General features: G+C 43.3%; 1 protein-coding gene across 2 annotated transcripts in view; it reads left to right on the forward strand.

The window, feature by feature from the left end:
* The window catches only part of COL4A6 (collagen type IV alpha 6 chain), a 210,133-nt gene that overhangs the window by 151,230 nt on the left and 38,342 nt on the right, over positions 1-20,561 (forward strand). For both annotated transcript variants that reach the window (XM_030575448.1, XM_030575447.1), the window contains exons 15-24: positions 2,596-2,655; positions 5,152-5,196; positions 6,538-6,591; positions 7,583-7,652; positions 9,640-9,750; positions 10,905-11,054; positions 13,863-13,952; positions 14,179-14,339; positions 15,213-15,392; positions 19,108-19,291. In XM_030575448.1, the coding sequence (XP_030431308.1) occupies positions 2,596-2,655; positions 5,152-5,196; positions 6,538-6,591; positions 7,583-7,652; positions 9,640-9,750; positions 10,905-11,054; positions 13,863-13,952; positions 14,179-14,339; positions 15,213-15,392; positions 19,108-19,291 (1,105 nt within the window). The remainder of the gene's footprint in view (positions 1-2,595; positions 2,656-5,151; positions 5,197-6,537; positions 6,592-7,582; positions 7,653-9,639; positions 9,751-10,904; positions 11,055-13,862; positions 13,953-14,178; positions 14,340-15,212; positions 15,393-19,107; positions 19,292-20,561) is intronic.

Raw genomic sequence — 20,561 nt, forward strand, 5'->3', positions numbered from 1 at the left:
CAGTGGTGCTCCTGTGCAACGGCTGTTACAGTCACTGAAATGCTTTAATTTCGTACACTGGAGCTGCAGTTTGTAGAGGCTCTGAAGATAAAGTCATCACAACCCTTCATGTGGCCACTAGATGGCACCATCTCTTAACATTCCTTTGCTGTCACAATACACTAAAAAGGCTATTTTCTTGTAATGCTACTTAAACATAGCTTTTCTTTATTTAGTTTTAAAGTTACAGTGCACTGAGCTTTAATACTCAGTAACTCCATGCTGTGTAACAGCCCCCCTGTCATGTGTGAGGAATAACAACAGCTTTCCTCTTTATCAGGAGGTTGGGAGGTTGTTTTCCCCAACCTCAGCCTTTTGTAAACACAGTATCTTTAGTAAAATTGAAGGGACAAATATTTTGTGAAGCTTCTGAAGCATAGAGTAAATTGTTTACAAACCTCTTCAATATATATATATATATATCGATAGAGGGGTATGTAAAGACAATTTGTACATCCGGCATCTGTTGTTCTAAACACAGGGTTTTTTTATTAGGCTTCTTAAACACAGGGCTTAAATTCAGCTGGAGCCATCCAGAGCAGAGCTCTGGTAAATATTTTCAAACCCATGGGAGCCTCAATGCACCCCATGGGGCAGAAGCCCCAAGAACACCTGCCCCACAACTGTTGCCTGGAAGGGTGTGGAGGGCTCCAGGAAATAATCTCTGAGAATGTAAGCCTTGCTTGGACATATTCCATTCCTCTAGTTAAGGGAAAGTTTGTGTGTGTACCTTGAGTAGTCCTGTCTGAGTCAATGGGACTGCTCCTGTGTGTAAAGTAATGCATGTGCAAAAGTGTTTGCAGGATTGAAGCCTGAGAAGTTCTTAGTCACTGCAGCTCTCACTGAAATCAAGGCTTGCCACATCCCTGGATTTGATCCCCGTTGTTTTTTTGTTTTTTGTTGCTGGGGTGGGGGGAGAAAGAGAAGGGGAGTCCTTAAAGCTGTTTTCAAATGTTGAATGTGAAACTGCTGTGTCATTCCCTTTTACACTGTGAAAGGACAAAGGGGCTGTCTGACTCCTGCACCGAACTATTGTTTGTCAAATTTCAACGAGCTTTTTACAGCTAAGAAATAGATTTGAATCTACTTTTTAATGGCGAGTGTGATACTGAATTGCAGTCAGAAGATTCTGCTGTTATAGTTTATAGAGTTGGTTTTTTTCTATTGGGAGGCAGCATCGTCCAATGCATAGTTTGCTAGATTGGGAGTTTGGAGACAAATTCAGTTCTCAATTTTGCCACTAATTTGTGTGACATTGTGATCTTTAAATTCTCTATACCTTAGTCTCCTCATCTGTAATTAGAGTTAATGATATTTACCCAGGTTCCTAAAGTGCGTTGAGATTCACTAAAGTAGAAGTGCTGTGTGAATGTCAAGTCAGATGTTATGATTCATTAAGTTATTGTATTGCTGTAACTTCTGTTTGTGGAATTATTGATGCAGTATCACTGCAAACTTCTCCTTGATTAAGTCAGTGGGCAGCATTTAACATGGCACTCAGATGATTGCTAATGATCTCTCCTGGCACAGGACCCAGGGCGTAGAAGATGCACCATGGACTCACAGTGCTTCCATTGTCCCTTAAGGTTATAAGTAGGACTGGTCTGAAAAACTTCAACAGAACAGTTCTTCATCAGAGAATGCAGTTTTGTTGAAATGCTTCATGGAATTGTGTTGATTTATCTGAAATTCCATGTGGGGGGAGGGGGAGAGAGTTCTGACAATCTCAAAACATCCTGCTTGGACAGTTAAAAAACTAAATTAAGCAATTTTTTGGAACTTTCTTTTGCAGAGAAATTTTGACATTTTTAGGTTTTGTTCCTAAATGGAAAAAAAAATCTAATTTCATGATATCTAAATCCTCCTGTGGCACGGCGCTGAGCAACAGCTGCTGAGCCAGCCCTCTGGTCCCTGCAGCTCTAATTAATTACTTCAGAGCAAACCTCATTAAAAAGAGCTAATTGACAGGCCGAAGATAACTAAGAGACTGATTAGACCAGGAGGCAGATAATACAAAAGGCACAGGAAGGAAGTAGGATGGGAGGAAGCAGATAGAAAGTCGGGGAGAGAGATTACTCTTCCTTGCTTGCCTCTGGAGCTGAGGGCTCCTTAGGTCAATAGGTTTAAGACTGTCTAGTGTACAAAGGTGGGGGAATACTATTGTAAATAAACTGCATGGGGTGTTTTACCAGAAAAAGGTCTCTGAGCTGTTTGTGGACTTGAGAAGAGGCAGGAGCGAGCAGGGCCCTACTACATCTCCACAAAATGGAATTTCTCTTTTTCCATCTAGGTCTTATTATAAGGGAAAGGGGCCCAGGTGGCAACAGGAAAATGCATGACTCCGTTGCAACCAGGGTGCTTGCACATACTGCCAGCTATCTGTGAGGAAGGGTTTTCTCTGGGGCTAGGAGGCCCAGTAGAGTGTCAACCCAACCTCGCTTCTCTTGCGTATGTTTGTAGAGAGTTAATACACTCACCTCACCTTGGGGGCCGCGTGGCATTTGTCTCCAGATAGATCTGGGAGTTAACATATGTGACTTTGGCTTTTTCCCACAGGGCATTGGGGGTATCGGAGAAAAAGGAGAAAAGGGGATCCCTGGCTTACCAGGTGGCAGGGTAGGTAACTTTACTGTGGCTTAAATCCCTGTTCTTGACAAGAAATGGACAGATTGGAATGTTCAGCTTGTTTGTAAAGTGTCTTTATTTGTATTATCATAGTGCTGTGGAGTCCTAGTCATGGTCCAGGCCCCTGCTGTGCTAGGCACTGTGCAAACACAGAACAAAAAGATGGTACCTGCCCCAAAGAGCTTACAATCTAAGTGTCAGACACAAGACAACAGATGGGTACAGACAGATAGGTTGAGGAGTTCAAGGAAACGGTGAGACAATATTGGTCAGTCTAATAAGCAGTGGTCGCCAACAGCCTAACCATTGTCAAGTTTTTCCACAAGTGTCACACAGCAAAGGAGAATTTTGAGGAGGGATTTGGAGGAGGATGGTGAGGAAGGTATTGTGGATGTTATGAGGTGCACTTCCCAAACATGAGAGAGAGCATGAAGGTGCTTGTTTGAAAACATAACAGATGAACAATGGAGGCTGGTGACACAGGCTGATCAGAGACAAGAGTTGACATCTAGACAGCAAATGAGAGATGGTTGGTACGGTAGGGATAGGCTGTGAAGGGCCTTGGAGGTGACAAGTAGCTTATGCTAGATGCAGTAAAGAAGGTGAGGCAATAGAGGGATGCAAAGAGAATGATGGCATGGCCCAGGTGACAGGCTGGGAAAATTATCTTTGCAGCAGCATTCCGAATAAACATGGCCAGATACTGCTACTTGGCCATTCTTATTCTATAGTCCCACCTGTTTTCAGCTCATTGCAAACCCCATTCCCATACTTTGCTTATTTGCTCATTTATACTTCCAAATGCACATTCAGCTTGACTCTTGAGAACGTGCTCAGTCCTCACAAATTCCATCACCAGAGCTTTCATCCATGCTGTAGTCATCTGGGACTCTAACTACAGCAGTCTCTTCCTCGGCCTTACAAATGACTGGCCTTTGAGATCAATTCACAAGCAGAAGAAAAGGGCAACCGATATTCACAATGAACAGCTCTGTGAACTCCAGTGCTGAGCACCTCCTGTGGGGTTTTGTATCCTCAGTTTCAATGGAAGTTAGTCAGAGTTGAGAGGACTCTGCTGACAGGATAAGGCCCTTGGGGGTTCCTTTTCTCATCTGGGCAAGTTTGGGTGCCTTTGCTCCATAGATGTGACCACAACAGTAACTCCAAACATAAGAAATGTCATGAGAAAGAAAAATCCATATGCCCCCTTTCTCTTTGATTTTAAATTTTAACATTCCCACATTCCTATTTTCTCCAGTATCCATTGTTTTTCTTCTCCTAAGAACATAAGCACCAAACACACTGTATATTTGGAGTCCCTCTCATACAGAACTAGCCTTCTTTTGTGCAGGCATTGATATTTGAACCTGCAGTTTAGGTCACTTGGATTTGCACCCTCCCATGGATTTAAGAACTGGCTAACTGATAGGTCTCAAAATCTAATCTCCGCATATTAGTCTGTGTTGGAGATGTGGTTAGCCCCCCAACAAAGTCACAAACGTAATGCTTCCAGAGTAGCAAGAGTCCAGACTAATAAATTCCAGCAAACAAAAGGTGGTTCTGCCCTTTGGGGCTTCTGTTCAGCCTGCTCTCTGGGCCCTGTTTCCAGCACCTTTCAGGGTTACCTTTAAGAGTCTTTCTGGCGCTGGTATAGAGCACTTGGCCCCAGGCTGGTTCCCCTAGTGTACCATTCTCAGACCCTGGCTCAGAGCCTTCCACAAGAGCCTGTCCTTTCCCCAGGGTTCCTCTCTACATGATCCTCCTTACTCCCACCCCCTCAGGCTGGGAAGCAGCTAATTAATTATGGCATAGGTGTGGCTGGCCTTCTCTCCCCTTAAAGGGGCCAGTCACCTGTGACCGTGTCCCTTAGTCTGAGAAGTGCTGTTGGTTTGAGAATGTATATATCAAAACACGGTACCTACCAAGAGTACCTGCCCACTCCCAGTCATGTGACAGTCACACAGCCATCCTTCAAACTACCATGACTGCAGAGATGTGCTTTTCACGTACAACATGAAGACCAAAAGGATTCTGCTGCTCTTTGTCCTTCAAAAGTTTGAAATTATTTTTCAAGATAAAAATAACCCATCTCTTAGTTTTACAGTGTGAAACTCGACACCAAGTTTTCAGTAAGTTGAGGAACCAGGACTGATTTTGTTTATAAGCACTTCAACTGTGCTAAATATGACACTGGTTACACAAGATGAGACAACTTTTGGCCTTTATACTATTGAATTCTTCCAAAAATGGTTTTTGATACTCAAGTTATTTAGGGTGAAATCCTGACCCTATTAAAGCCAATGGTAGTTTTACCATTGACTTCAGTGGGGCCAGAGTTTCACCTTTAGATGTTAAGTTTTTAGGAGCAGGATTCATATATTTGTTTCTGATTGGACAGTACTTAGCATAATGGGGCCTAAACCTGGATGTGACTTTTGAGTATGAAAGAAAATTAAAGGTTAAATAACACATATTTTGCTGTTTTAGGGATTTCTGGGATTGGATGGATCTGATGGGATTCCAGGAAGAAAGGTATCAGGCCTGTTTAATTTTGGAAATACTTTTAACGTCTCGAGAAGTCAGCTGAGTGCCTAAGGTCTTCTCATATTATCCCATCTCCTGTCCTCCTTAATGGGCTCCTCGTCAAAGTCCCAGAAGGACATTGAGAGTTGACCAGAAGAATGTCTGAAAACCAATGTAAGATTTTTCTCTCCCTAACCATTTCCTCCACCAGAGGCTTAGAAAGTAACCACCACCGAGATTTGAAACTGTACACTCTCTCCCAGTGTAACCAATGCTCTTACTTTTCAGGGCCATTTGTCACATAGTGTCCTGTACACTGGTACAAATGATCAGTGTATTAAGTATCTGAAAGACTGTGAAGGTCCTTGCACCCTCAGTTGTACCAGTGCAATGTGGTCACAGAACAGCAATCAGAGCCATTTTTCACCAGCTTATGTGTAGGCACTGAACACTCTAAGATGTTGACAAATCCTTGAGGGGCAGGGCAGGTGTAGGTTGGGTCCTCACTGCTTTCTGGTCTAGCCCTGTTTTCATAGATACTGTGTGTGAGAGTATTTCCCAGTATACTTTAAAGTGAATGGTCATGAGATAGAATTGAGTCTTGAGCAGCGGGTTTCTGAACAGTGCTGTTTATGAGCTGGTCTGTGGCTATCCAGGAATTCAGGATCACAGTCTGGAATAGAACCCAACAGATGTCTCTCTATGAGAATTCCCTTTAAATGCAGCCACAGCTCAGCTTATGACATTGGAGCAGTTTTGATAGTCATTCCAGTAGAGGGCAGTAGTGCACTCACACACTAGTCAGTACATCATAAGGCCAAAGGGAATTTTGGTGGCTCTGTATCAGCAGCAGAGTCCTCTGAACCATACACAGTATTACAACACACTACTGGGAAATGATTAGTCAGTGAGATAAGACTTACCTGGTTTAGTGCAGGTGACTTGGGGGAGAAGAGGAGGCAGGAGAGAGAAATTACATACTGTGCACAGTTTGCCGAATGCCCTTTCCCTCACCAACAGTCTCTGAAATTCTGTCAGAGCCCTGAGGATGACATCCTGATTTTCCCTACTTCAGGTTCCACCCCATCACCGTCCCCACCCTTCTAGCTGAGTAACCAAGAAAAGTGTCTTTTGGAACACCAATATATTGCTCAGTAAGAGGGCGTTGAGACAGTGCCGCTGCAGACTTTTTCTTCCTATGGGCCAATCTTACTGCTCCTGCAGACCTCCTGTAGGACAAGTAACTGAACTAAGATTCAAACACAGGTATTGGAGAGCACTAAGACGAGGCCTCCACAGGCCCTACCTTCTTGTTTCATAAGCTAATGTTGTTGTGTGTTTGTTTTATAGGGTCAGTTTGGTTTCCCAGGTTTTCCTGGGCTGGATGGAGTGCAAGGAATGAAGGTAACTTCTCCAAAGTGCTGCTCCTATTACAAAATTTGCATTACTCCAATCAAATCTCTTTCTTACTTCTGTATCATTGTGATGTTTTCTTTAATGTTAGTTCTCCCTCTGCTTCGTTGTCAGGGTAACTAGATTGGTGGTTATAGTTTTCTGGTGAACCCTCGTATATTTTAAGTGAGTTGTCATGATACTACTATGCTTTATGTGTGATAGCTGCATGCTTCCTCGCTGGAGAGAAATGGGAGTACAGTCCCTTCTATATCCTTCAATCTACCCCAGTGAATCTTCGCTATAAAAGGACTAGAGATACTGGTCTACTCTCAGATGACTATTGCTGGAAGAGACAACAAAACAACATTTCATCAGCAGCCACCATCAGGGCACTAGTGATGAGATGCAGGGTGACATTACCAACTCTTGTTTATTTTAGTTGGGTGAAGTCAGGTGTGGCTGGAGGCTGGCATGCCTCACAAAGCTCAAGTTACTGAACTTCAGGGCTGAAGGGCCTGTAGATAATGACAGTTATGGGCGCTTTAGACATGCATGTATTAATAGTAACTCACCTGGGCTTTTACCAGGGGGTTGTACAGAATGGGGTGAGCAGAAATGATGAACCTGATATTGGTCCATATGTTGGTTTGATAAATGATGTTTTATGAACATGGTACAAGGATGCCAGTGCTCTGTCCTGAGCTTGCAAAATGCAGGCAGGTAAGAGATAAAAGTACCTTTCCATGGACAACCGTTAGTTTCATCATACATCATAAAATAGTTTCATCATACATGTATAAGTCATGAATGCAGAGATCATTAGGAAGAACAGAAGAGCTAAGGGAATAATTCATTAAAACAAGGAATCCTTATTACATCAAGGAACTACTATTAACTTTGCCACCAAGGCAGATCCCTGCATAGTAACAGGCACTCCTTTTTCCCTGCTTTCTGGTCTTTAAAGAACTTGAAAACAATATGAATCTGTTTAAATTTACAGGGTGAATTAGGTGAAATGGGTCCTCCAGGCCCTCTTATTTCTCTTGATGGAGAAGACAGACTGGTCTCAGGTAACTCTTTAGATTTTGTTTTGCAAAGTAATTTTAAATGCACCTATTTTAATCCACTCTACTTCCTTATTTTTTTATGTTAATACAAATTTTCTTATCAACCCACCAGTGCTGTTCAGTAGGCCGAATTCATCCCTGTTGTAATTACATTGACTTAGTGGTATTACTACAGGGATAAATTTGGCCCAGTGTGTTCAGCTTCAGAGATTGCTTATATCTGCAGCTCTCCCAATTAAATGCAATGCTATCTGAATACAAGTGGAGTGATATGTTTAGCGCAGGGGTCTGCAACCTACGGCATGCGTGCCAAAATGGCACGTGAGCCGATTCTGAGTGGCACGCAGCTGTCTACCGCGGTCCTGGCCCCCAGCCCCACTGAGCCCCTGCGCCCATCGCTCTCCCCTGCGGGGGCAGGAGGCAGAAGCTTGGTTCTGTGGCAGCCAAGCTTCCCTCCTCCGCTGCTTCTTTCCCCAGCATAGTGCTTTCCTGCCCCATCCCCTCTCCGTCCCTGAGCCAATCAGTTGATGGCCCTTGCGAGGGGGAAGGGGAAGTGCAGGCAGCTCCCTGCAGGATGCAGAGAGGTAAGGACGGAGCCTGGGGGAGGGGGTGGAATGGGGCACACCCCTTCCAGCCCCCTGCCCTGAGCTGCTCCCACGAGCCGAGCACCCCCACGAGCCGAGCACCCCAGCCCTCAGCCCTGACCCCCCACACACACTCAGCATTCTGCCCTGCACCCCCGTACCCCCCAGCCCTCTCCCCCGACCCCTCACACACACTTGGCATTCTGCCCTGCACCCCATACCCCCTAGCCCTCTGCCCTGACCCCCCCACACTCAGTATTCTGCCCTGCACCCCACACCCCCAGCCCTCTGCCCTGACCCCCCCACATACTCAGCATTCTGCCCTGCACTCCCCATAACCCCCAGCCCTGACCCTCCACAAGCACTCAGCCTTCTTCCCTGCACCCCCATACCCCCAGCCCTCTGCCCTGACCCCCCCCCACACACTCAGCATTCTGCCCTGCAGCCCCCATACCCCCAGCCCTCTGCTCTGACCCCACACACCCCCTCAGCATTCTTCCCTTCACCTCCCATACCCCCCAGCCCTCTGCCCTGAACCCTCTCCCTCAGCCCTCTGCCTTGACCCCTGGACCCACCCCCCAGATCTGGGGTCCCGGCTGCAGGCTATGCTCAGCCTGCTGCCGGCCTAGGTGAACAGAACCCCAGGCTGGCAGTGAGCTGAGCAAGCTGGCGGCGTAAGATCAGCATTTTAATTTAATTTTAAATGAAGCTTCTTAAACATTTTGAAAATCTTGTTTACTTTACATACAATAGATTAATTATATAATATAAACTTACAGAAAGAGACCTTCTAAAAATGTTAAAATGTATTACCAGCACGCGAAACCTTAAATTAGAGTGAATAAATGAAGACTCGGGACACCACTTCTGAAAGGTTGCCGACCGACCCCTGGTTTAGCGCATCAGTGATTGACTGTGTTAGCATGGTCCTGTTTATCTAGAGCCCAGAAAAATATATACCACCCCTAGGCTTATTTCAATGTAGCAATGCTATTAAGAGAAAACTCCACCTTTTCTCTCTTGCAAATAAATAAGTTGAATGCCTCTTTAGTATTCTCACTCACTCACTGTTGCTGGATATTACTGAGAAGAATAATGTAGTAAATTCCAGGACTGAATTAGGCATGGGTGAAAACAACATCTGCAGCTCCATTGGTGTGCACAGAAATTACACAGGTTAGCTTCTGCATATAGTGCTGTGGGGCATGAGATGATTACCAGTTGGGGACAGGGAGAAATTTCTGCCTGTGTTATTGCATTAGGTGAATAAGTACATTAAAAAGCGACCTGCACCTTTTGCTAGCACAGATCAATGACCAATGTGGGAGACAGGGGAGCATATTACATGGACTCTTTCTGCAGGGTCATTCTTAAGTTTTTCTACTTTTAATATTTTTGTCCAATAGGTGTGCCTGGAGATCCTGGAACTCCAGGGACTCCAGGCCCTCGAGGAGATGAAGGGATTGCCGGTTCACCAGGCCTTCCTGGCACTCCAGGTCTCTCAGCTCTTGTTCAAGGTAAAACATCTGCTAATATGAGTTCCAAGTAAGCTGTTAGCATGCTGTTTGTCCACGTTTGTAGCTGTCTTTGCTTGCGTATAGACACAATTAATTTAGCACCTGTTGATTCACTTATTAATGGAGATGCTAAATCCCCACTTCAGGCACTGCAGCATGCATAACTTTTAAGCAGCCTTGGTGATGCACTCTGCCAAGCACAATAGCTAGAATATTGTAACCTGTGGGAGGAATAGTATTTTATATGAAAACAACTTAATTCAGAGATAGAGACAGAAAAGCTGTGAGAACCAATATCTAGCCTGTCTCTCATTTGCCATGCAAGACACACAGCGTTTAATTCGATGCCCTGGGAAGTCACTGATTTTAACTTAAGTGGTAGCAGGCTCAAGGCCATAGCAATTAGGGCATATCTCAGTGCATTTGCTCTGAATATGCAACCCAGCTGTGTTCGTGGCCTTTCTGTGTTTGTGAGTTCCCTGGCAAATGAGTTTGCTGGCAGTTTTGTTCACAGAAACGGAGAACTCAAAGTAAATATTAGAAAATCTCTTTAAAATGACTTTTGAGTATAAGTACTCACCCTGGAAACCCAAAGCTAAGAGATGGATGAGCTAGTCGTGGTACAGAAACAATCTGGTGTGTCCAGTTAAAATTAATCAATGTAACCTGAATTTCACACATTGAACACTTGCCCTCAAACAATCTACAGACTGAGAATTATTTGTCAAATTATTTTGCTTACTGGACAATTTGCAAATAGGAAAAAAAGTCTATATTTGTCAAATTATCTACTATACATTATTCACTCAGTAACAGTAATATAGCTTTTATATTGTGCTTCACATTTTCAGAATATATCACTAGCTTGCTTAATTATTTACGCTCACTAACCAAAGTGACTTAACTAAGGCTCTGCACTAATGCAGTATTTTCACTGGCCTACGCAGCTGCCATTTATAATAGTAAAAAAGGTGTAACTCTCAAAGATGGCTGTTGTTAATAGTCGTCTCTTTATCTGCAATGATAAGACTTCCTGCATGAACATAATATCAGCCCAATGTGCAATAGTAATCTTCATAAAATGAAAAATATCTAGATCCACATGCTGTTGGAGAGTTGGCTAACTACATAGTATATGCCTATGTTTTCTTTAGGGCCACCAGGTCCCATGGGATTTCCAGGTATTCCAGGTACTACTGGTGAACCAGGAGACCAAGGGAGAGCAACAATTGGATTACCAGGCACTCCAGGAATAAATGGTTTACCGGGTATGCCAGGACCTCCAGGACTGCCTGGTCCATCACGTATGTAAATTTCTTAGACTTGCTTTTGTATGGGATTAAAATATAAACAAACAAAATAATTTTTTGGTGTGCTCTCTCTCTCTTGTTTACCACTGAAGAATATGCATCTGTCTATATTAAGTACTTATATGGCCCTTCATGAGCGCTGTATGTGGGTGTCTCACAATCTGTACTGTATTTATCCTCATAACACCCTGAGAGGTAGGGAAGTGCTATTATGCCCATTTTACAGGTGAGGAACTGAGACAGAGGGACTAAGTAACTTGCCCGAGGTCATGCTAGAAGTCTGTGCCAGAGCAAAGAGTTGAATCTAGGATTCCCAAATCCTAGGCTAGTGCCCTACTCTCTGGCCCGAGAAACAGAAGAAGCAGGGTGTCAAACCTGGGGCCTCATACATGCAAGGCATGTACTCTAGCACTAAGCTACATGCCTCAGTTACATGAAGAGTACATACTCTAGCATTGATCTACATCCCCCGTGGACATTAAAATGCCAGCTCTATCTACACAGTTGGATTATTTCATTGACTAATGGGCAATCATCAGACTAGCCAGGATGGCCAGGGTTGGTGTCCCTAGCCTCTGTTTGCCAGAAGCTGAGAATGGGTGACAGGGGTGGATCATTTGATGATTACCTGTTCTGTTCATTCCCTCTGAAGCACCTGGCACTGGCCACTGTTGGAAGACAGGATACTTGGATGGACCTTTGGTCTGACCCAGTAGGGCTGCTCTTATGGTCTTATTTTTTATGTAGTGATCTCCAGAAAGGATAAAGCATGAAAACCTAGTTATTTGAATGTTGCCAGCAAATGTTGGGTTGCTACACAATAAATCAATTATAAAAACTGTAATGAAGTTACGTTCATCAGCTGTCTTTTATTAAGATGTACAGCTTTCAGTCATTTCTCGTTTTTCCCCATGACATCATGGGCAGAGATGGTGTCCCTAGCCTCTGTTTGCCAGATGCTGGGAATGGGCAACAGGGGATGGATCACTTGATGATTACCTGTTCTGTTCATTCCCTCTGAAGCACCTGGCATTGGCCACTGTCGGAAGACAGGATACTGGGCTAGATGGACCTTTGGTCTGACCCAGCATGGCCATTCTTATGTTCTCATGAGAACTGCTCAGGTGAGTAAGTATTCTGGGTAAGGATTGTCAGATAGGACACAAAGTATAAAGATGCATCTTTTAGATTTAAGGATGCTGGCCTTTTATCTGTACTTTATTGCTGCCTTGCTTGGTATAATAACATACAGTCTGATTCATTTTGCTTAGAAAAAGAGTGATAAATGAAAAGGGATTAATTCTGTATCAGCCTTGCATTCTAGAACACTGCCTTGTATGCTGGGTAAGGAATTTGGTGTTTTGTGCTGATGACCTGCCTTCCTCTTGATAAAGCTGAACTTTCAGGACATGAGGCTGACTTGAATAATCCAGCCAATGAAAATGTGATGGGTATTATGTTGTCCCTTAGTCTGTTGACATGGTATTGTCAGACAGTATTAAGTCAATGGGGAGGCACAACCACTCCCTTATCAATAGCTGACTCAGTCGAATACATAGAATTAGGCCCTTTCACTGCTGCTAAAAAGTTCATACCTTTTTGCAGCAGTTTTGTTTCATTTGTTTGAATGGAAGATTGGAAAGGTGTGTGCTGTGCAGTACAGGCAGTATCTTGGAGCTAATGGCCGCTTTAAAATGGCTTTACTGGATCTCCTTAAAGCCAGGCCTGCCAATCACTTAATGTCAGAAGTGGCAGTGTTTTGTTCTAAAACTAAGTTTATGTGGAAAGGATTTTAAGGGCAATATTTTTTAATCAATTTTCCCCTCTCTTTTCACTTTAACCCAAGTTCCACTATCTTCTCCTGCATGCAGATCAGTGTAGGGAATACTCCTGCAGTGGTGGAGGGGAATTAGTGGGGAGGGAGCAGATTGTTTTCATCTCTAACTTCAGTAAGCCAATTTGCCTTCCAGTCTTAGTTATTTTAAAATAAACTCCTGGTCCCAGCACACTGGCAAAGTAACCCGGAGAGAGGCTGGGGAGCTCTGCTGGGGACAGGCAGTTGCGGGGAGGTGGGGGTGGTTACAGTCCTTCACACGTGTAGCAGAACCATTGTACAAACACTAGGTAACCCTGATAGCTCCTGTTCCCATAGCCCTCAAGAGCAAAATGGCAGTGGAACTGCGTAGTCAGAGATCCATTGATTTGCCCCCATTTCAATCTCTCTCCCCATCTCCTTAAAAACCCTGTGCATTGGGGTGCAGGGAGTCCCCGCAAAGTATGGCTTCCCAGGACACATAGGATACAGCCCCCTCTGTAAGGTCCCAGCATCCTGCCTCCTCGGTACAGTGAAACCTCAGTTCTACAGCATCAGGTCCCAATGTGGAAATGGAGGCTGAGGAAGGCAAGGTTTGACCTGAATAATTTTCACTTCTCTCTAGAACCTCTCAGTTTCATCCTGGTTTGGTCTTGTGCCGGTTGTTTAGTTTTTGAAATAAGAAGCGTACCTGGCAGGCCAAGAGAAAAGGAAAACCCCAGAATATTAATACTCTGGGCTTCTTCTGCTGGTCTCTGTGGTACCCTACCAAGCCAAAGCAAACTTAACATGGACAACATTACGGTACTGGGCCAAATTCTGTTCTTCATGGAACTGAAATCAGTGCAGTCGCCTCCACTTATACCAGGACTCAGTATGACTCCAGGCCATCTGCCCAAAGTAGCTGATATTGTGGCTGGCTAGTGGAGCTGAATGAAATTTAGACTTCCCATGCCTTTGCTGATATCCTTTCTTCTCTGTGTTTCTAGCTGAAGAAATCCTCAGTGGAGAACCTGGGGAACCAGGAAGACCTGGACAACGGGGGACACCAGGAGTTTTGGGACTAAAGGGGACCAAAGGTGAAATTTACCATAACTTTCCTATCTTGCCACTTTCATCGTCATTGAAACCTGTGCAAAATAGTGTGAAATGCTACCCAGCCAGAATGGCTTTACCCTCACTTTGCTCATTTTGTACTCACCGACGACACCAAATGCAAAGGAGTGTGGGGAGGTTCAGGCAATGGAGATCCAATTATCTGTTTCCACAGTGTCAATAAAAACTCTTTTTCACTTTGTTTTCCAGGGGATCCAGGTGATTGTGCTTGTGATGGAGGAGCCACTAGAGCTGGACCTAAAGGTGCACCAGGCCCTCTGGGTCCACCAGGAAGTCCTGGTGAACCTGGGTTTAAGGGTTCCAGTGGAGATCCAGGCACTGTAGGTGCACAAGGGCCGCAAGGGCCTCCAGTAAGTCAGGATAGGATTTCTTCAGTCTCTGCCAGTTAAAGGAAAAAGTGTTATTCTCGTGCCATTGGCCAAAATTGTCTAAAATGAAACCTGAAGGATTTTTAAAAAAAAATTATTGTTTCGGCTTGTTTGGATAAGAAAGCAAAAAACAATTTGTAGGAATAAGGTGTTAGAGAGAGAGAAGGTGAGTGAGGTAATCTCTTTTATTGAACCACCTTCTGTTCGTCAGAGCTCTCTATGTAAGCTCAAAAGCTTGTCTCTCTGCCCAACTGAAGGTGGTTCAATTAAAGATTACCTCTCCCACCTTGTCTCTCTCTTATAGTGTGCCTACACCAATACTGCATGCAGCAATGCACGGTAGTGATTCTGAGAACTTGTTAGGGTGAAGACATTTAGTCACCATAACTCGAAATAGCTCTAGTCAAGCGTGAAGTAATGAGTACTGGGTTATGGGCTCTGTCTGAGCCAGAGGTTGGTTTGGAAATGAGATATGCATTTGGATGAAGAAAAGATAAGACAGTAAAATGGTAAGCGCTTTGCCTGTTGGTAGCAGTAACAGTAAATGCTCCTCTCTGTAGTTCTTTCCTAGCTGCTGCTGTAATGCCATTTTAAAGCTGATCTTTTATTTATAAAAAAGAAGAGTGAGATTTTCAAAGTGCTGAGCATAGGCCAGCTGTGAGAACTTTTGAAAATCCCTCTCTAAATGTTTCAGACTAGTCGTGTCAGCTTCAGTGAGCTCTATGCATTTGTTGTTAATTTATTATGCAAATATTTTATCTGTCATTAATTTTTTTCCTGCTCTTGATGAGTTCTGTGGAGTGAAGGCCTTTCCATGCATGTTCATGTACCTGTTTTCTCTTTTTCTGCCTGCAGGCGTTACCTGGTCAACCAGGTTCTCCAGGCCTTAAAGGAGAAAAAGGGAATCCATCTTTTGCAAGAGGCAGAGGTCTCCAGGGAGATCCTGGTGCAATAGGAGCCAGAGGGCCTTCTGGTATCCCAGGAACTCCTGGCAGAGATGGATTCCCAGGTTTACCAGGCCAGCCAGGTCCTCCGGTGAGTTTATACTTAGGCAACAAAAATAAGAGTGCTTCAAAATTGTGATAAGAAGGAACAATGATAGTAAAATGGTTGAGTTATATGTCATGATTAGGCCTGCTGTATGTGTCCAGAGATCTAAAGCTGTGCATTGTATTCATAAACTGACACTCTGTGAATAGACACTATTTCATGTCATCCTAATAAGAAAGAAATTTCATAGTTTCATGGAGTTTAAGGCCAGAAGGGACCATTAGGTCATCTAGTCTGATCTTCTGTGTAAATTTTACTTGGATACCCCTGTATTGAAGCCAGTGATTTTAGTTAGACTAAAATATTTCAGTCCTAAGGAAACTAAACTACTGTTGTGTGCCACAGGCAGAAGAGGCGCCTGCAATGGCAGGGTATTAATTAGATGGATAAATGATGGTGGCAGTCACTTCCTTGCATATGTATAAAGGAAAGTGCAATTCACAAATCCTGGGCTTGGTTTCCCACAGCACCAGCATCTTCTCTAACCCTTCAATCACATTGGCATAATCTAAACTACTGTTGTGTGCCACAGGCAGAAGAGGCGCCTGTCATAAACAGATAGCTAAGGGTTAATGTCTCTTTCACCTGAAACACCTGACCAGAGAACCAATCAGGAAACCGGATTTTTTCAACCTTGGGTGGAGGGAAGTGTGTCTCTGAGTCTTTTGTCTGTCTGCCTGTTTCCTCTGAGCTTTGGAGAAGTAGTTCTATTTTCTAGTCTTCTGTTTCTAAGTGTAAGGACAAAGAGATCAGATAGTAAGTTCTATGGTTTCTTTTCTTTGGTATTTGCATGAATATAAGTGCTGGAAATGCTTTGATTTGAATTCTTTTTGAATAAGGCTGTTTATTCAATATTCTTTTAAGCAATTGACCCTGTGTTGTATCATCTTAATACAGGGAGAACATTTGTATTTTTTCTTTCTTTTTTTATATAAAGTTTTCTTTTAAGACCTGTTGGAGTTTTTCTTTACTTCAGGGAAATTAAGTCTGTACTCACCAGGGAATTGGTGGGAGGAAGAAATCAGGGGAAAGCTGTGTGTTGGATTGCTAGCCTGATTTTGCATTTCCTCTGGGTGAAGAGGAAAGTGCTTTTGTTCCAGGATTGGGAACGGAGAGGGGGACTCACTCTGCGTAGTTTCACAGAGCTTGTGTCTGTGTATCTCTCCAGGAGCACCTGGAGGGGGGAAGGGAATCAGGATTATTTCCCTTTGTTGTGAGACTCAAGGGATTTGGGTCTTGTGGTCCCCAGGGAAGGTTTTTCAGGGGGACCAGAGTGCCCCAAAACACTCTAATTTTTTGGGTGGTGGCAGCAGTACCAGGTCCAAGCTGGTAACTAAGCTTGGAGGTTTTCATGCTAACCCCCAAATTTTGGACGCTAAGGTCCAGAATCTGGGACTAGGTTATGACAGGGTGACACATTGACATAACCTTATTCCCAGATTCTGGACCTTAGCGTCCAAAATTTGGGGGTTAGCATGAAAACCTCCAAGCTTAGTTACCAGCTTGGACCTGGTACTGCTGCCACCACCCAAAAAATTAGAGTGTTTTGGGGCACTCTGGTCCCCCTGAAAAACCTTCCCTGGGGACCACAAGACCCAAATCCCTTGAGTCTCACAACAAAGGGAAATAATCCTGATTCCCTTCCCCCCTCCAGGTGCTCCTGGAGAGATACACAGACACAAGCTCTGTGAAACTACGCAGAGTGAGTCCCCCTCTCCGTTCCCAATCCTGGAACAAAAGCACTTTCCTCTTCACCCAGAGGAAATGCAAAATCAGGCTAGCAATCCAACACACAGCTTTCCCCTGATTTCTTCCTCCCACCAATTCCCTGGTGAGTACAGACTTAATTTCCCTGAAGTAAAGAAAAACTCCAACAGGTCTTAAAAGAAAACTTTATATAAAAAAGAAAGAAAAAATACAAATGTTCTCCCTGTATTAAGATGATACAACACAGGGTCAATTGCTTAAAAGAATATTGAATAAACAGCCTTATTCAAAAAGAATACAAATCAAAGCATTTCCAGCACTTATATTCATGCAAATACCAAAGAAAAGAAACCATAGAACTTACTATCTGATCTCTTTGTCCTTACACTTAGAAACAGAAGACTAGAAAATAGAACTACTTCTCCAAAGCTCAGAGGAAACAGGCAGACAGACAAAAGACTCAGAGACACACTTCCCTCCACCCAAGGTTGAAAAAATCCGGTTTCCTGATTGGTTCTCTGGTCAGGTGTTTCAGGTGAAAGAGACATTAACCCTTAGCTATCTGTTTATGACAGCGCCTGCAATGGCAGGGTATTAATTAGATGGATAAATGATGGTGGCAGTCACTTCCTTGCATATGTATAAAGGAAAGTGCAATTCACAAATCCTGGGCTTGGTTTCCCACAGCACCAGCATCTTCTCTAACCCTTCAGTCACATTGGCATAATGCCACAGAATCATTTGTGACCATCAGCATCACACATGCTAACGATATTCCATCAAGTTGGTGATGTTTTGAACAAGTCAAAGCAATTAGAATAAAGGGTCCTCACACACTTCTGACTCAGAGGGTGACAAATCTGGAGTGACAGTAAACGTGCTATAAGAATTCCAGTGCTCCAGGATTTGGGTAAACTGCCCCAAACTCCTGACAGCTCTTGGTTGCCTTTGCGAGTTAACAGACAAAGATTTTGGTGCTCTCGTCTAAGGACTTGTCTTTGCTACAGTTTGCAATCCTCTTTGAACACAGGGTAACTAATGTGACCTATCATAAACTGTAGTGTAGAGAAGCAACCGAAAGGCATTTAATAATTTGAGACCTGCTTCTCTTCAATAAGCCACTTAGGGCTTGTCTACACTACAGACTGTAGTAATGTTTTCACGCATGTCAGCTAACACGACGGTAAACGCTAGGGCACATGAGCTCTAAGTTGCCTTATTAAGTCAATTTCTTAGTCTTCAGTATCTTTCAGGCACTGCTCCCATGGGATAATGGGTGGAGCCAGAGGGTAAAGATTGCAAATCAGGAGTCATATATGGGTTGGAATTTGAAGTGCCCAGCTGGATGATTACTGTAATATTTACGCTTACATGCAGCTGAGGAGTGTTAAGCAGGACAGTTTGTTAAGGAAAATCTATTCCAAAGACTCTCTTCCTTTGAACAGGAATTTCTCTCTCCTTCAAGATTAATAATAGCCCCTCAGCACATCTCTGATTACACTATCATAAGATAAACTATAGGTAAAGTCGGAGAGAGAGAGAGAGAGAATTCTCAAGCAACAGGTACTACTTTTAGTTTTAAGATTTGTTCTTTTTAAAAACAAAAGATACTATCTACTAAATTTTAAGAGTCGAATACTGAAACAGAAAAGCTGACCATGAACGTTTGAAGTAGAAAGATACAGGCAAACATGTATAATATTTACATGTTTGCAAATATAATGTATTATGCAGTGGTTTAAGTTGTAAGTAGAGTTTCCTGCATTTGAAAAGATTGTGAGCATTAAATTTACAAGATTTCCATATACTTTATCAAACATATTTGAAACGTGCTGCTAAGAATTTAGGCTGGAGCCTTCTCCACTAGCATCACAGTGTCCAATAGAATCACAAAACCCAACAACATTTTTGGTGCACTTGTCAAAACTGTGGCAATGTGCAGTTGTTTCAGGTGCTCTTGTTTCTCAGCTGTAACTGTCTTTGCTATCTGTAGGGTGATGGTGGACTAGGCTTTCCAGGCGAAAAAGGCCTGCCAGGATTACCTGGCTCCAAGGGCCAGCGTGGGGAGAGCGGTCTTCCTGGCATTGGTTTCCCAGGTCCTAGCGGAGTTCGTGGCCTTGCAGGTGACCCAGGAATGGATGGTTTTCCAGGACAACCAGGTCTTCCAGGACCTTCAGGTAGGTTTGTTAGGGTCTACTCTCATTTTGAAAAGCTGCCATGCCCCTAAAAATGAGCCAACCAAAGAAATACTCCACTTCATAATTGGATACTAGTATTTTCAAAGCAGTAAACTAGATGTCTATTTTTAAATTATTTGTGGATAGTCTTTAGGCAGGTCAGACCTGATCCTACAGTCCTCACTCACCCACATAATCCTGTTGAAGTCAATGAGATTACTAACAACATGCCAGTAAGAGGTGTAGGATGGGGCTACTGACAATAGCTTAATTTTTGTAGGAGAAACAATTTTATAGCCAGTAGAAAACCTAAGGTGATTTTCTGCTAGGAATGTAGTTAAGATGAAAAGCTTTAGGTAAAGAAAAGTGTAAATATTAGAGCTACGTATAGTAAAATATGTGCAAGACTCAGTGACTAGGAAATTTTCATGTTAACCAAACACCGGGCTCATTTATGACTGATTTCACTAGGTCCTGCTTATATTTAGCAGGTGGTACACTACTGATGAGTGTGTTGCAAGTTGCACTCTGTGCCAATTTACAGACCATATGAGTTGCTATAGACCCTGGCTACAGAGCTCTTTAACTCAAGCTGAAGAAGTTGATGCTTTTAGCTCTGGAGGTTCTCCGGTTCAGTCCCTGCTGAGTCAGCCAAAATAGCAAGCATGACATGTGCAGCTTGAGAACGGTTGCAGGGCAGATGTTGTATTAGTTTGATATAGTTGATATGACCATACAGAACTGAAGAATCCAGTAAATCTGGGCTTTATATGTGATATTTCAGATATGCTAGAGTCTGGAAAATGGTCTCACCACCAAACTATTGCAAATAGGGAATATTTATGTCAAGATTTTAAAGCTGGCTTATTAAGGTGATTTTAACAAAAGCAATATCTTTCCTTTGCTGCTGCTGCTTTTTATTATGTTTTCCACCTTGTGTATATTTAATTTTCTGTATTTGTAATGCTTGCACTGTTAGTAATACAACTAAATATATTCACAGACATAATAGTTTCCCCAAAACACTAGTCACTGCTAAAACTGAATACGGTTATTCTTCTGACTCCGAGTCTCAGGATGAAACCAGGCGTGTCTACAATGTGCACAGTGAAAAATGTCTGTGAGCATGTTTGGCCTATTGATTAAAAAAAGATGCTTTCGATCGTGTGGGTTTTCTGACCTCGTTTAACCTGTTCTCCTTTGCTTGGCTGGTACAGGTGACTGCTGCAGTGAGGAGGTTGGTAAAGGAATCTTAGACACAGAGGGAGGT

The sequence above is a fragment of the Gopherus evgoodei genome, chromosome 9 (genome assembly GCF_007399415.2).
Source record: "Gopherus evgoodei ecotype Sinaloan lineage chromosome 9, rGopEvg1_v1.p, whole genome shotgun sequence".
Lineage (NCBI taxonomy): Eukaryota > Metazoa > Chordata > Testudines > Testudinidae > Gopherus > Gopherus evgoodei.